Source organism: Sinocyclocheilus anshuiensis, unplaced genomic scaffold (genome assembly GCF_001515605.1).
Source record: "Sinocyclocheilus anshuiensis isolate Anshui unplaced genomic scaffold, SAMN03320099.WGS_v1.1 scaffold307, whole genome shotgun sequence".
Lineage (NCBI taxonomy): Eukaryota > Metazoa > Chordata > Actinopteri > Cypriniformes > Cyprinidae > Sinocyclocheilus > Sinocyclocheilus anshuiensis.
In genome coordinates, this window is record NW_015552550.1 from 593,382 (window position 1) to 608,102 (window position 14,721).

General features: G+C 37.8%; 1 protein-coding gene and 1 long non-coding RNA gene across 3 annotated transcripts in view; one reads left to right on the top strand and one right to left on the bottom strand.

Moving 5' to 3' along the window:
• Positions 1 to 14,721, bottom strand: part of LOC107664391 (uncharacterized) — a 26,408-nt gene that overhangs the window by 5,911 nt on the left and 5,776 nt on the right. The window contains exon 2 of the long non-coding RNA XR_001631449.1: positions 4,250 to 4,256. This is a non-coding gene — a long non-coding RNA (uncharacterized LOC107664391). The remainder of the gene's footprint in view (positions 1 to 4,249; positions 4,257 to 14,721) is intronic.
• The window catches only part of LOC107664388 (mothers against decapentaplegic homolog 6-like), a 7,396-nt gene continuing 3,754 nt past the window's right edge, over positions 11,080 to 14,721 (top strand). Inside the window, exons 1-3 of one of the 2 annotated variants that reach the window (XM_016454944.1) lie at positions 11,080 to 12,433; positions 13,607 to 13,663; positions 13,803 to 13,880. In XM_016454944.1, the coding sequence (XP_016310430.1) occupies positions 11,740 to 12,433; positions 13,607 to 13,663; positions 13,803 to 13,880 (829 nt within the window). In that variant the 5' untranslated portion in view covers positions 11,080 to 11,739. The remainder of the gene's footprint in view (positions 12,434 to 13,606; positions 13,664 to 13,802; positions 13,881 to 14,721) is intronic. The other variant, XM_016454945.1, reaches the window with a different exon arrangement.

Sequence of the window (14,721 nt, forward strand, 5' to 3'; positions counted from 1 at the left end):
AAATCATACACAAATAGAAATTAAGTTAGCTTTAAGTAAAGCTGAATTCAAGAGAGTGATATCATATGTCATAAGTAAGAAGTGGCAAAAGTTATGGAATAATGGGTCTAAAGGAAGACATCTTTTCCAGATTCAGGAGTGTGTTGGAAATGAGAGGAAAAGATACGGAAATAGGAAGAAAGATGTCATCTTATCAAGACTAAGAATCGGACATACAGCATTAAACTATAGTCTTTATAAAATAGGTAAGCATGAATCGGGAAAGTGTGACAAATGTGGAGAATTAGAAACAGTGAAACATATTCTTGTTGAGTGTTCTGCATATGAAAGGGAGAGATTTCAATTAATTCAAGAATTAGGATGGCTGGGAGTTGATAATATTTCTTTAAAAGTATTGTTAGGAAATGGGTCGAGGCAATCAAGAGTGCAAGAAAATATGTTTAAATACCTGAAAAACGCAGGAACAATAGATAGGATCTATTTTCTTTTCTTTTTTTTTTCTTTTCTTTTTTTTTCTCCTTTCTTTCCCTTCTGTATTTCTTTCTTCCAAATTTATGCACACTCCACACTCCAGATCAGTAGGTGGCGGTAATGCACCTCTTTCGCTGGTTTGCCAAACCGCCATAAAACACCAGAAGAAGAAGAATCAACCTTCCTTCCGGAGCAGAAGGTGGCGGTAATGCACCAATACGCTGGATGCCAACCGCCATAAAAATATAAGAAGAAGAAGAAGAAGAAGAAGAAGAAGAATCAACCTTCCTTTAGCAACTTCCCTTGAAAGTTAGTTGGCAACACTGGTCTCAGTTCTCGATTGTAGTGAACATGACCACAGAGGACTTCAGTAAGTGCTGAAATATTGTTGCCGTGCTAATCTTGTCACTAGCCCGATTGCTTTGTATGTTGTCGTGGACTATTTTTTTCTTGGAGGAAGAATTAAGGTGGAATATACATATAAATAATTTCAAACTCAAGTAAATATTTCTTATCCATACATAGCCTATTATGTCACCCTTACGAAACATACTCATATTCTAGTAATCATTGATACAGATATAATGAGCTATATAACCTTTAATTTGTTTGAACGAGTGAGACATCACATCAAAAATTGTGAGTGGGATTTGCAGCCTGTCAGTGTAGCGTCTGAACTTTAACCCCACCTCTGCATACAAAGCCACTGTCTGTTTCCAATTAAGAGTGGAGGCTGGAAAACAGCCTTTTAAAAGGGCCCGAGCATGTTTGGATGTTTACATTTCAGTCCTGCCCTTCAGCATGGAGGCTGCTTGGAGGCTGGGCTGAAGAAAAAGGCCATAAAACAGCAAGGAGTTTTTAAAGCCTCAGTACTCGGTTACCAGAGTCCTGTGCCACCCACTGAACCCCTGATCCTATCAAACACAAACACAGGCCAAAGTAGTTTACTCAATAACACAGGCATGCCACAGCCCTCTTGCCTGGCTGCAGAGATATGCACTACCAGGTCATTTCAAAACCCTCCATAGCCTACTTATTTCTCGCTCAGGTTGTGTGTGTGTGTGTGTGTGTGTGTGAATTTGTGAATGTTGTTTTGGCATTTTGTTAAATTTTAGATAGTGCTACACATTCGTCCAATGCACAGTCAATTAGAATATGATTAATAAACGCTAAGTTCATTAACAGATTATGGTCTTAGATTTCAAACTTATTTAATTCATGCATGAATTTCATTGAATTAATTAGACATGGTTTTGCGTTATAGGCTATGAATACAGCAATGCCTCATTCTCATAGCAATAATGTATAGCCTTCTGGAAAGAGTTATTTGGGCTGTTTTGGGAATAATGTGTTGCCTTCTGGAAAGAGAGCTCTGGACAGTCTCGGCCCGCTCCAGAAGTGCTTATACTGACCCCCATTATGGGCGTATAAATGTGGATGCTTAAATTAGAGCTGGTCTGCATTCACATGTTATTGCCAATCCCAGCTATGGACTGTGAGAGGGACCATGAAGCTGTAATCTAGAGCTTGTGGTGTGCCATTCATGGGCCTAAAACCAAGCACAGTTCACCTCAGGCACTTGGAGTGACTTGAGACTTGCCAGTGCCACCATTTTATAGAAACAGAAATTATGTTTCATAACTTTATAAAAATAAACAATCTTAGTAATTTGTGGAGAATATTTTTCTATGAGCGTATGTATGTTTTTATTTGCTTGTGTATGTGTGCATATTAGAGAAGAGAATAAGTAAAACACAGTCCATGCATGTGAACATAACAGCTTCTTTCATGGTTTAAGTCAATAGATTTTGTCCTAGATGTGTGAAGGTCCAAAACCATGCACTCTAGAGATAATAAAACTGGCCAGTCTGTCTGGACCAAGATTTCTTTTAGATAGCTCATATTTGGATTTTATATAAAAACGGTCCTGAACCTACTGATAAAGCTTTATCTGTCACGCTACTCCCTGGGCCACCTGATGTATGTCTTTTCTTATCTCACATAGATGATAAATATATGATAGGCTACTGGTCTATGTCACGGATACAGGCAAAGGAAAAACTTGAAATGATAAAACAGAAATGCTTGAAAGGAAAATAGTTCATAGAGAAGGATTTGATTAGTTAGCCCATGTGAGATGTAGCAGAACTGAAACCCTGTGTTTGAGTTTGTGTCTGTATTGACCATGAAATATAACAGTAAATGAACACCCACCAATATTAATATACATAATAACAATTCTTTTCTTATTTATTTTCATAAATTCATATTCATAAATTAAAAGTTATGCTGGGCAGTCTGTTCTCTGTTGTGATTGGTTGATTTGTGAGGCCCTAAATCTAGCAACTTCAAAAACAGTTGTGTTGTGCATGTTCTTCCTACGAAGATGGATAAATTGTAAAGAATTAACAGTGAAAGTACAGTTGTTGTGTTTATCATTTACTTCTGCTTGATTTGGCCCGTAATAAGTATTACATTGGTATATTCATTGGCGTATCATTGCTTTGACTTGAATAAAAATGGTTAATTTAGATGTTAGAACATGAAGTACATTTTTAAGTTAAATGTTCAACTTTTTGATTTTAGATAGCTCATATTTGGATTTCATATAAAAACGGTCCTGAACCTACTGATAAAGCTTTATCTGTCACGCTCCTCCCTGGGCCACCTGATGTATGTCTTTTCTTATCTCACATAGATGATAAATATATGATAGGCTACTGGTCTATGTCACGGATACAGGCAAAGGAAAAACTTGAAATGATAAAACAGAAATGCTTGAAAGGAAAATAGTTCATAGAGAAGGATTTGATTAGTTAGCCCATGTGAGATGTAGCAGAACTGAAACCCTGTGTTTGAGTTTGTGTCTGTATTGACCATGAAATATAACAGTAAATGAACACCCACCAATATTAATATACATAATAACAATTCTTTTCTTATTTATTTTCATAAATTCATATTCATAAATTCAAAGTTATGCTGTGCAGTCTGTTCTCTGTTGTGATTGGTTGATTTGTGAGGCCCTAAATCTAGCAACTTCAAAAACAGTTGTGTTGTGCATGTTCTTCCTATGAAGATGGATAAATTGTAAAGAATTAACAGTGAAAGTACAGTTGTTGTGTTTATCATTTACTTCTGCTTGATTTGGCCCGTAATAAGTATTACATTGGTATATTCATTGGCGTATCATTGCTTTGACTTGAATAAAAATGGTTAATTTAGATGTTAGAACATGAAGTACATTTTTAAGTTAAATGTTCAACTTTTTGATGCTGAAACTTGTAACAGTCACAAACAAATCTGTAAATCTCTCTTCTGTATTTCACATGTTTCTGCCTCAAATCTTCTCTCTCTGCTCAGAGCCAGGCAGGGACAGGAAATTGAGAGCTGATCTGGTAGTGGTCTGGCCTCCCAACCCTGAACTGCAGAGCCACTCGCTTTGAAGTTGGGAGAAGAATCACATGCAATTACTTGCGATATAAACCAAGTTCTTAAAAAACACATCCTCTCCCTCTCTCCTTTTCTCACTGAGGGCTTACATTTTATTCTCAAGAATTATGAACTAGTGGGAGAGTTGTTGACTTGCCAAATGCTGGGAATTCAATATACAGCAATCAGGGAGAGATTTAGAAACAGTTGAATGAATCACGCCATAAAAACATCCCACCCGCTCCTTCCAGAAACATGCAGGAATACACACAAACACACAAATTGCATGAATTCATTACCCACAATACCTATTCCTTACATTAAGTAACTTTCTCTTTGTCTTTACTTTTAGCCTTCTCTAATGGAGATATATCTTCAGAAATCTTCAATCACAGAGAAATTGTTACTCAGAAAAATCTGGAACTGTCACTGCTTTGTGCCCACCACCCTGGCCTCTCAGAAATCTAAAGCTGTGTATAGAAAGAGTCTGGTAAGTAAAGGAGTGGAAAACTTCCTCAGGAGAGAAAGAATGCAAAGTATTCCCCAGATGACCATAGTACACAATCAGAGAAAAGGAAGAATAGAGAAATGTACGTCTCTCTTTTTATTCCCAACTTGGTTAAAGCATATTATGGACTGTTTGCATAATGTTGTTATATGATATTTTAGGATAAATATTAACCTTGACATAATTGTGATGTGTTAAAATTAGTTCTCAATGAACGCTTAGGAGGACCATGTTTATTTAATCCTGACAATCACTCCTTTGGCAAGTCTACAACCCCAAATCCACCTTCATTTATATTGTTCAATAAAATACTGTTAAAATATTGATATCTTTTTTGAAAATAGTAGGGCCTACCTTTTTTACTTTAAAGCATAAATCTAATGAGAACACTTGAAAACAATTGGTTTGCAAGAATGTTTAAATAGTTTTACTGGAAAACAACAAAACCTATGGTTAAAATTATTTTTGCAGTGATAATCATAGTATAACAGTGTTGTTCTGTGAAGCATTCAGGATGTTGTGTGCTGTGATACAGTACACAAAAAGAGCCACACAGGATCAGTTTACTCACAGATCAATGTTCAGTCCAAAGACACTACAGCGGTTTAAGGGGTACTAAAATAGCACCTCAGTGCCTCAGAATGCAGCCTTGAAAGTACTTTTTGAGTAATTTAGCTAACATAATGAAGTTGGCAGTGATCATACAATAATATTTAAGTCACGAGGAACAGAATACAGAAATGACAGAAAGAAAGCAGTGGGGGAAAAATAACCCAAAGTTATCTTTTTTGTAGAGGAGTTCAGTTCCTCTGTTTTTCCTGCTCCTGTGTCAGTCCAAATCAGAGCCAAAAACACACACGAAAACATGCACACATTCTTGGTAAACTCATACTCAACATTACTTTCAAAGCAGAGGGTTCTTCCTGAAAGAAGTAGCTTTTTCCTTAAGTCTGTATATACTCTGTCTCTCTTGCTTATCTTTGAGGAAAAGTTCCTCTGACCTCTGGCCAGACTCGCACGTTTCTCAGTCAGGCCCGTGTTTCCTCACCTTATAGTGTTGTGGATCTTGCTTATTCAAGGACAAAATACATGTGAGTTCAGCCAATCTATTGTTACTGTTTTGACCGGAGTTCAACTTTACATTAAGAGAGTTTAGAGGCAGAGAAAAGTAACTGAATAATGTTATGTTTTGAGCTAAACTGAACTGTACTCTTAAAAATAAAGGTGCTTCACGATGCCATAGAAGAACCTTTTTGTCTACATGGTTCCATAAAGAACCTTTAACATCTGAAGAACCTTTCTGTTTGACAAAAGGTTCTTTGTGGTGAAAGAAGGTTCTTCAGATTACAAAAAGGTAAGAAAGAGATGGTTCTTTAAAGAACCTTTGACTGAATGGTTCTTTGTGGAACCAAAAATGGTTCTTCTATGGCATCGCTTGAAGAACCTTTTGAAGCACCTTTATTTTTAAGAGTGTGAATAACTTTGTGTTTAGAATGAAAAAGTACAAACAGTCTCACATACAATAACTTAAAGAAAAGTATCTTAATGAAACATAATTGTAATCACTGGGGTAGCCATTTCAACATGGGAAGTCAAGGGGGAACTAGGAGCAGAAACTCCCTATAGCAGTGCCTAAGCGGTGATGAAAAGCACCAGCAGAGAGGACCTGTGGGTGTCTGGTCAGTTGACAGTGAGACAGAGTATGTGTAGCTGTTCGGCCCGAGAGAACAAGTGTGTTTGTGTATGGAACTGAAGGCCTTATCTCCAGCCTGTACTGACGCCATAGTCTTCCTGTCTCAAATCTCCTCCATTGATTTACTCTCTCCTCTCTGCCTTTCCACCCCTCGCTCTCTCTATTTCTTTTTCTCGATCTCTTACTTAATTCAGCTTACCCCAAGGAGCCCTGCTGGCCCCTGGAATGGTTTTCTCCCTTTTCCGTCCTCTTTCTCTCTCTCTGTGCCTCTCTCCTGGAGATTAGATGTAGTCTTTGTACCCACTGACGTAAACACTGGTTGGCACAGTTGCACGCAAAGTCTATTACTGCTGACGGGACACGCCTGTCTCTGGTTATGCAGGTTTACTGATGAACGCAAACACTTGTAATCTTCATATCTCTCTGTCTGTGTTTGTACATCTTTGCCTCTGTTTTTCTTTCTTTTTTTCCCCTGAAGCGTACTTGAATCTCAGCAGAGGTCCACAGTTGTACACGTTTTTACCTGTGTTATTGTAATCATTTATTCTTGTGTGCCACTTTGAAGATAATAGTTCTGAAATGACGAGGCACAAAATAACTTCATTTGCATCGACTGTGCTGCACAAATGCAAAGGGAATTGCATGCTAAGTGAAGTAAACTCTTTGTTTACTCGCACAAGTAAGAGTATGAGCTCTATCTCTCGCTATCGTCTAGAAGTTTATGGCCTGCTCCGTTGGCGCCAGGCGCTCTGAGACTAGACTAGACTACAATCAGCTACAGCAACAGAGTGGCCTGATCTCTCTGAGTTTCTCTCCCTTTCCTCTGTTTTTAGCCTACTTCCTTCCTCGGGTTCTCAGATATTCTCTTTTTGCTTGCAGAACAACAGGCATGCTTTAAAAGCACACAAAATGAATGGAAGGAGTCAGCTTTGCACAGCAATGCAGAGACTGTTGTATATTCAAAGAGGAAACAATCTTTGAATTACGTACTCCTCGGATATGCTGCTTAGCTACAAGAATTCAGTTGTATATGGTGGGTTGTTGTTTTGGTGTTCTTTTAATGAATCTGGGAAAATGAAGACTTGCTCCCTTTGTGATGTTACATGCTTAAAACAGATCTTTTCAATGTAGATCATAGAGCTCCTGTTGATTTGCACCATCTTAAAGAACAGAATTAGCTGGTCTAGAGAGTGTACGTTTTTTTTTTTTTATAAATTATATATACATAATATTTTAAATTAAGATAATTAATTCCTTCCTCGGGTTCTCAGATATTCTCTTTTTGCTTGCAGAACAACAGGCATGCTTTAAAAGCACACAAAATGAATGGAAGGAGTCAGCTTTGCACAGCAATGCAGAGACTGTTGTATATTCAAAGAGGAAACAATCTTTGAATTACGTACTCCTCGGATATGCTGCTTAGCTACAAGAATTCAGTTGTATATGGTGGGTTGTTGTTTTGGTGTTCTTTTAATGAATCTGGGAAAATGAAGACTTGCTCCCTTTGTGATGTTACATGCTTAAAACAGATCTTTTCAATGTAGATCATAGAGCTCCTGTTGATTTGCACCATCTTAAAGAACAGAATTAGCTGGTCTAGAGAGTGTACGTTTTTTTTTTTTTATAAATTATATATACATAATATTTTAAATTAAGATAATATAAAATAAAAACAGAAAAAAATGACTGCCTGCAGTGATGAGTTTTGTTTCTGACCTCTTTATTTTATAATAACAGTTCCGGTCTATTTTTTCAGTTAGTGTTTCTACAGGTTACATCATTATGCCAGTAGGTGGCGGCAAATGACTGTCTTTAGGAGTGAGTCATTTGAATCGTTCACTAAACTGATTAATTCAAAAACTCTGACTCATTCAGGAGCAAAGCAAGTGAATGTATAAGACTGTTATTTGAATCATTTTATCAACTAATTGACTGTACCAATTCATTCAAGAACGAAATGACACTACAGACCCACTGTGTTGTAGTTTTCATTGTTGGAACAAACACAGACAAAATGACTGGACATACAGAGTCTAAAATGTACTCAATATTAACTGATTGTTAATTGAATAAAAGCAGATACATTATATTTTATATATCAAAGCAATAGCCCTGCTTCAAATAACTTCTTAGAAACAGAAAGTTGTCATTGATTACCTGCTGTGAGCTATGGCCATAATACAGTTTTGCTCATGAAGTATCGTTATATAACTGTATATTGCTGAAGAAGAAATTCTGGATAAACTCTTAAAACTCATACAATCATGTAGAAAGGACATGCTATAAATTATTGTGACAAATTAAATACATTGAAACAAAGATGTTGGTACAGCACAATGATGAAAACGTTAACAATTTACAATAAAGTTCATTAACTACATTAGTTAACATGAACTAACAATGGAAAAATACTTCTAAAGCATTTATTAGTTTATTAATCGTGTTCGTCCATTAAAAGTCCAGGTAACTAAAACTTAGAAGATCCGAAAAGTTCATGAAGGCATCGTAAAATTAATTTAATAAATCCATATATATCGAGTGGTTTAATCCATCACGTGTGAAGAGATATGATGGCTGTATATGATGAACAGATTTAATTTAGGCTTTTATTCACAAATAAACACAAACATAGACTGAATCACAAATGGTAAACACGAAAGTTTGTGTATGCGTAATGTGAGTGTGATGCACCAGAGCCAATGAGGTTTGTTCTAGAATCTTTGAGCTTCTGTGTTTAACATGTGTGACATGCTATATATGCATGTCTAAAATTTAGATGTAAATAAAGCCTAAATTAAATCTGTTCATCATATAAAGCGATCATACCCTCTTCACAAGACTTGGATTAAACCACTTAGATTCGTTTTACGCCTTTATGACCTTTTACAAGTTTTGGTTACCTGGACTTTCAATAAATGGACAGAAACCTCTCAGGTTTCATTAAATAAATATCTTAACTTGTGTTTCAAAGATTAACCAAAGTCCTATGGGTTTGGAACAACATGAGGATGAGAAGATGATGACAGGTTTTAAATTTTTTTTAAGTGAATTATCCCTTTAAAAACTTTTATGGACTTGAGCTAATAATGAACAGCTGTAATATGTATTATCAACAAAGATGAATAACTACTGTAATGGATGTATTGTTCATTGTTAACGTTAGTTAATATTGTCAGCTATATATTTAGACATAATATTAAAATTTCCAGAGGAGTAGAGGATTCTGCTTTTGTTAAGGATATAAAATTTTTTCATACATATTCCTGCCAGGTAGAAGCATCACATTTACACAGCGGACATTCATTTAAGTCTCTGGCTGTCTCATTGTCTTCACCATAAATGAGGTTTTCCTTGCCGAAACTCTGTTTTGACTGCCAGAACCTTCCAGAGGAGACAGATTACTCTAATGTCTGTCTGTGGCTACGACTTCCTGCTAACATAGGCCACACCAGCAGTCACAAATCAGGTCCTTACCACACAGCTTCTTTACATTGTCTAATTGCTCATTCAATTGAATTGGAGATATTTTCATCAGCTCATGCAATCTCAGCTCAACTCACTTCAGCCTATATTAGTTGTACTTGTGTCATCTGAATGTATTTTGACTTTGTTTTTGTCTCTAGAGCATTTTGGCCGTATTCATGGAACTAGCGCCATCCAGTATGTAGTATGGACCCGAGGAAAGGCCTTAAGGGATGTGAGTGCTCTCTTTTTCTGTCTACCACTGTCTCGCCTCTTTCCCCACTGTCTCGCCTCTCTCCCTAAGGTCCATTAGGAATATGGGGCTTGTTGACATGCTATTCCTGTTGGGTCTTGCTAGACCCCATCAACAAGACCATGTCTGTCCGGACTGGATGGACTGGGGTTATTTTTGGGGGTGGTTTGGTGCTGGTCTCTCTGTCTCTGCTCCAGACTTCTGCTGATAGACTATCTAAGAGACTTAATGGGAGTAGCTGGACTTATTAGCCTGACGCCAGGCTACAACAGTTATCACCCCCTATGATAAGTGAAGGGAGAAAGCCCAAGGATTGTGCCACTGAAGTAGGAATGGAAGAGCACTATGCAGTTTGCTCTTGATGCTGACAATTTGCAACAAGGGTTTTCACCATCCTAAATGTCTGTTATGTATGCTATGTCATTCACCAAAGCAAAAAGGGGTTTTACAGGTGCATCTCAATAAATTAGAATGTCGTGGAAAAGTTCATTTATTTCAGTAATTCAACTCAAATTGTGAAACTAGTGTATTAAATAAATTCAATGCACACAGACTGAAGTACTTTAAGTCTTTGGTTCTTTTAATTGTGATGATTTTGGCTCACATTTAACAAAAACCCACCAATTCACTATCTCAACAAATTAGAATACTTCATAAGACCAATAAAAAAAACATTTTTAGTGAATTGTTGGCCTTCTGGAAAGTATGTTCATTTACTGTACATGGTGCTGCCAAATATTTTTTTGGAAACTGTGATACTTTTTCCAGGATTCTTTGATGAATAAAAAGTTGTAAAAAAAACAGCATTTAATCAAAATATAAATCTTTTCTAACAATATAAATCTTTGCTATCACTTCTTAACAATTAAAAACATTCTTGCCGAATAAAAGTTTGAATTTCTTTCAAAAAAAGAAAGAATAAAAATGTACTGACCCCAAAATATTAAACTGTAGTGTATATTGTTAGAAAAGAGTTCTATTTTAAATAAATGCTCTTCTTTTCTAAACTTTTTTTTTTTAAGTATCACAGGTCACAACAATTAAATAGTAGTGTAGTGGTATTACTAATAGTGGTATTTCTATTATATTAAAATAATGAAACATAACTAAATAAATAAATTAATAATGCATTGATTTTTTTAGTTGTAAATATTGTAATATTATTTAATTAACACACACACACACACACACACACACACACAGGTACATGATGCTTCTTTAAGAGTTCGGAAACTTGATACTGTGTTTGCGCAACAATCAGCGCGGCCCGCAGCCGCCAAAGTGTCTAGACGAGCACATGATGGGAATCAACCAATGGCTCCACTGCTCTCCTCGGGGGCCCCGTGTGTGTGTATCTGAAGAAGAAAGAGGGTGAAACGGCGAAAGACCATCGAAGAATCCCATTAATCTCACTCGAAACGAACCCTCAAGACATCCTATGTCCGCCTATCCACCCGTATCGACCACTTTGCCGTCGCAACACAGTCATTTTCTTTCGCGAGGAGCGCGTGGAACCTGAATAAGGATTATAGTGAGATCCATTCATGTGCTCGGCGTCATTAAACTGCTGCAGAAGGTTTGCTTGAAAAAAGGGTCTGTTTCGGAGATTATCGAAGTTTTTTTCTGCATATCGTGCATTTCGTGTTGTTCAACAAGAAGTTTCTCATATTGTTGGGGAATGTTTGCAGACTGGATGCACCGCTCCTCACGTAGTGCACTATCATTATTCTAGCCATCCATTTGCTACAGTGTTGATATATTGAAGCAGTGGTGTCTAATGTTGGGCTTTGCTCAGGCTCTGCTTGGCTGTGCATGTGAGCACAGATCATCGATGTCGGACAGCGAGCGCACGAGCGTTTGGAGTCTCCGCGGTTCTGACAAAACATTGGAACAACGGTTGCAAACTGTTTAAATTGTCGTATGTTCAGGACGAGACGCACGGGTCTGGTTCGGCGACTCTGGAGAAGCCGTTTGGTCACCGCAGGTAAAGAAGGGGGCGATGGTGGTCCGGATGAATGGAGTGACAGCAACCCGGAGAAGATCCCCAGAACGGAATACGCACCGGGAAACAATGCGGGCTCGTGCAGCAAACGCGTAGAGGAACGCGGGGAACCGGGGATCCTTATTGATCATGATGGACCCCTCAACGAGGGGAGCGAGGGCAGGACGGTAACATGCTGTTTGTTTAGAGACCTCCCCAGGGGCAAAAACAGACTTGCTTGTCGTCTAGAACATAGGAACCACGACAACTACAGCAGTTTGAGAGGCAGGGAACGGAAAAATGGTGCCGTGACCGAGCAAGAACTCAAGAAGTGCTCTTATGCCTTTCTCAAAAAGTTGAAAGAGAAGTCTCTGGATGTTTTACTGGAAGCTGTGGAGTCTCAAGGCGGGATGCCAAGTGGATGTGTTCTGGTTTCACAGACTGAAGTGCGAATTGGAGGTCAGCTGGTGTCTCCACAGTACCTGCTGTGTCGACTCTTCCGCTGGCCAGACCTGCGGCTCTCCTCTCTCCTCAAACCGCTCTGTCACTGTCAGAGCTTCAGGGCAGAGGACAGCCAGACCCTCTGCTGCAACCCCCATCACTACAGCCGCATCTGTGGACCAGTCGGGGATGGTAAGGAAACCTCTGAATGTTTTTAGTCAAGGATATAATGACTGTGCTGTTCATTTGAAGTGTGTTTTCAGCCCTGCTGAAAAAAGCAGAACTTGTTTGCTGGTCTCAGTTGGTCTCCCAGCCAATCCAGGTTGGTCTTTTTGATGCTTCTAGAGGTGTTTTGGGCACTTTTCGGAAGTCCACGTTTACCTAGGCCAGGAGACCATCTTAAACCATTTAAGACCATTTTAAACTAGCTAAGACAAGCAAACCATCTTCTGGTGGTTTAAGTGTTTTTTGTAGCATCAAATCAGGCAAAACTAATATAAGTGTGATTTTTACTCGAAGCGTGGGTGAATGATAGGGAGGGGAGTTGGGACAGTGATACTCCTGTTCAGGAAGCGGAATTCCCAACTAGAATCCCTCTGGGATTCTCAATTTCTCTGCTCCCTCCCTATTCAAAAAAACACTACCCTAACATTGTGTTTAAATGAACTGTTGTAAATAAAGAACAGAATTGATTGAACAATGGTCTTTGAAGAGGGTCATGAAAGAATACACACTTTAAACATTTTGTAACATGCTGGTTTAGTGACTGCACAACCATACATCAAAAATAAATGTCTAAAGCAGTATGAATTGCACTGTAGTCCTACAAGAGACCTTGACATGCATACAAAATGTTACTACAGTCCATTAGCACCAACACTAATATTCAGTGGTTAATAGTTTTAAAGTCTGATACATTAAGTGTTTTTCATGAAGATTTCATTCTCTGCATTAGCAAAATTGCAGTGTTTCCACCCGCTGTAATAATGTGATTCAGAACAGGTCACTTTTGATTGGATTCCATGCATTCTTGGCATATGACGACACATCCATTGTCTTTTTGATGGATGCTTTTCTTCACCTGTAATTTCCATACCAGCTGGGAACATTCTCGTTTGCTGTAGAAATGCTGGAGAAACTGCCAAATGCTGTCACAGTATTATATCTCTAGGTTTAGGTCTGGTAATGTAGCCTTGAAAAGTCAGAGATGTGTTCAGTTTTAGAGGGATGCTCCCAAATGCTGTCACAGTATTATATCTCTAGGTTTAGGTCTGGTAATATAGCCTTGAAAAGTCAGAGATGTGTTCAGTTTTAGAGGGATGCTCAATTAAAAGAAAAATCTAACTCCGTTCTCCCTATTTTCAGACACACCGCCTCCTCCCTACTCCCATTTCTCCCCCTTACCAGAACATAAGCCACTGAGTAAGTAATTTTGTCTTTCTCAGTTCATGTAAGCAAAGATTCCTTGAAATAAAGTATGTTGTTTTAACCCTGTAATGCATGTATTTTAACAGCAGTCAAATGGAGAAAAGATTCAATTTTTTATCTTGTCATTTTGCAGATTCTTCCCTCCCAGTGATGCCTTACATAGAAATCGAAGCCACGCATTCACTCGGTGGCATATCGCAGGACTATTCAGGTTGGTGTGCAAGTCTTAAGTAAATGAATGCATTTTTAAGGGGGGGGAAGTGTGTTCAGTAACTACTGCCTTTGTTGAACCCGAATATCAAATGGCTTATACTTATGCTTATGCTACACTTAAAATGTTGCAGAAGATTTCTATTTCAAATAAATGTTCTTTTGAACATTCTGTTCAACAAAGAATCCTGAAGAAAAATGTATCTTCCACAAAAATATTAACCAGCACAACTATTTTCAGTATTAATTATAATAAGCACTAAATGTAATACTGCTCAAAATTCAGCTTTGCCATCACAGGAATAAATTTAAATATGTTCAATTTTAAATGCATACAAATAATTTTTAGTATATAAATATAGAAAACAAAAAACTTCTTTCAAAAACAAAAAAAATCTTACCAACTCCAGTCTTTTTTTATATATAAATAATGTTAGTGTGTATACTGAATGTGATGCTTTGGTTCAGGCTTAAGGTTTTCAAAGGTTTTCAAACGGTTAGCTTTTTGTTAGCATTTGGTCAGCTAAGCAGTCTTTTCTCTATCATTCATACAAACATTCACCTCCGAACATAAACTCTCAGTGCTTATTTGATGGTTCTTGAAATTCTTAGACGTCATCCACCAACTTTTCAGCACTGAGTCAAAATTAGATTATGAGCAACAATGGGCAGTTTTGTCAGGATGCTCACTGGGGGGACTCAGGGCCTCCTGAGCTCTTATCTGCTGTGTCTCACAGTACTGTGTTTATTATTACCCAGCATATAGAGCTCTGAAGACAAGGAACAAGATCCTCTCTTGGTGTGTCACATACGTTCTTTCCTCCATTATTTTCATGTTGTTG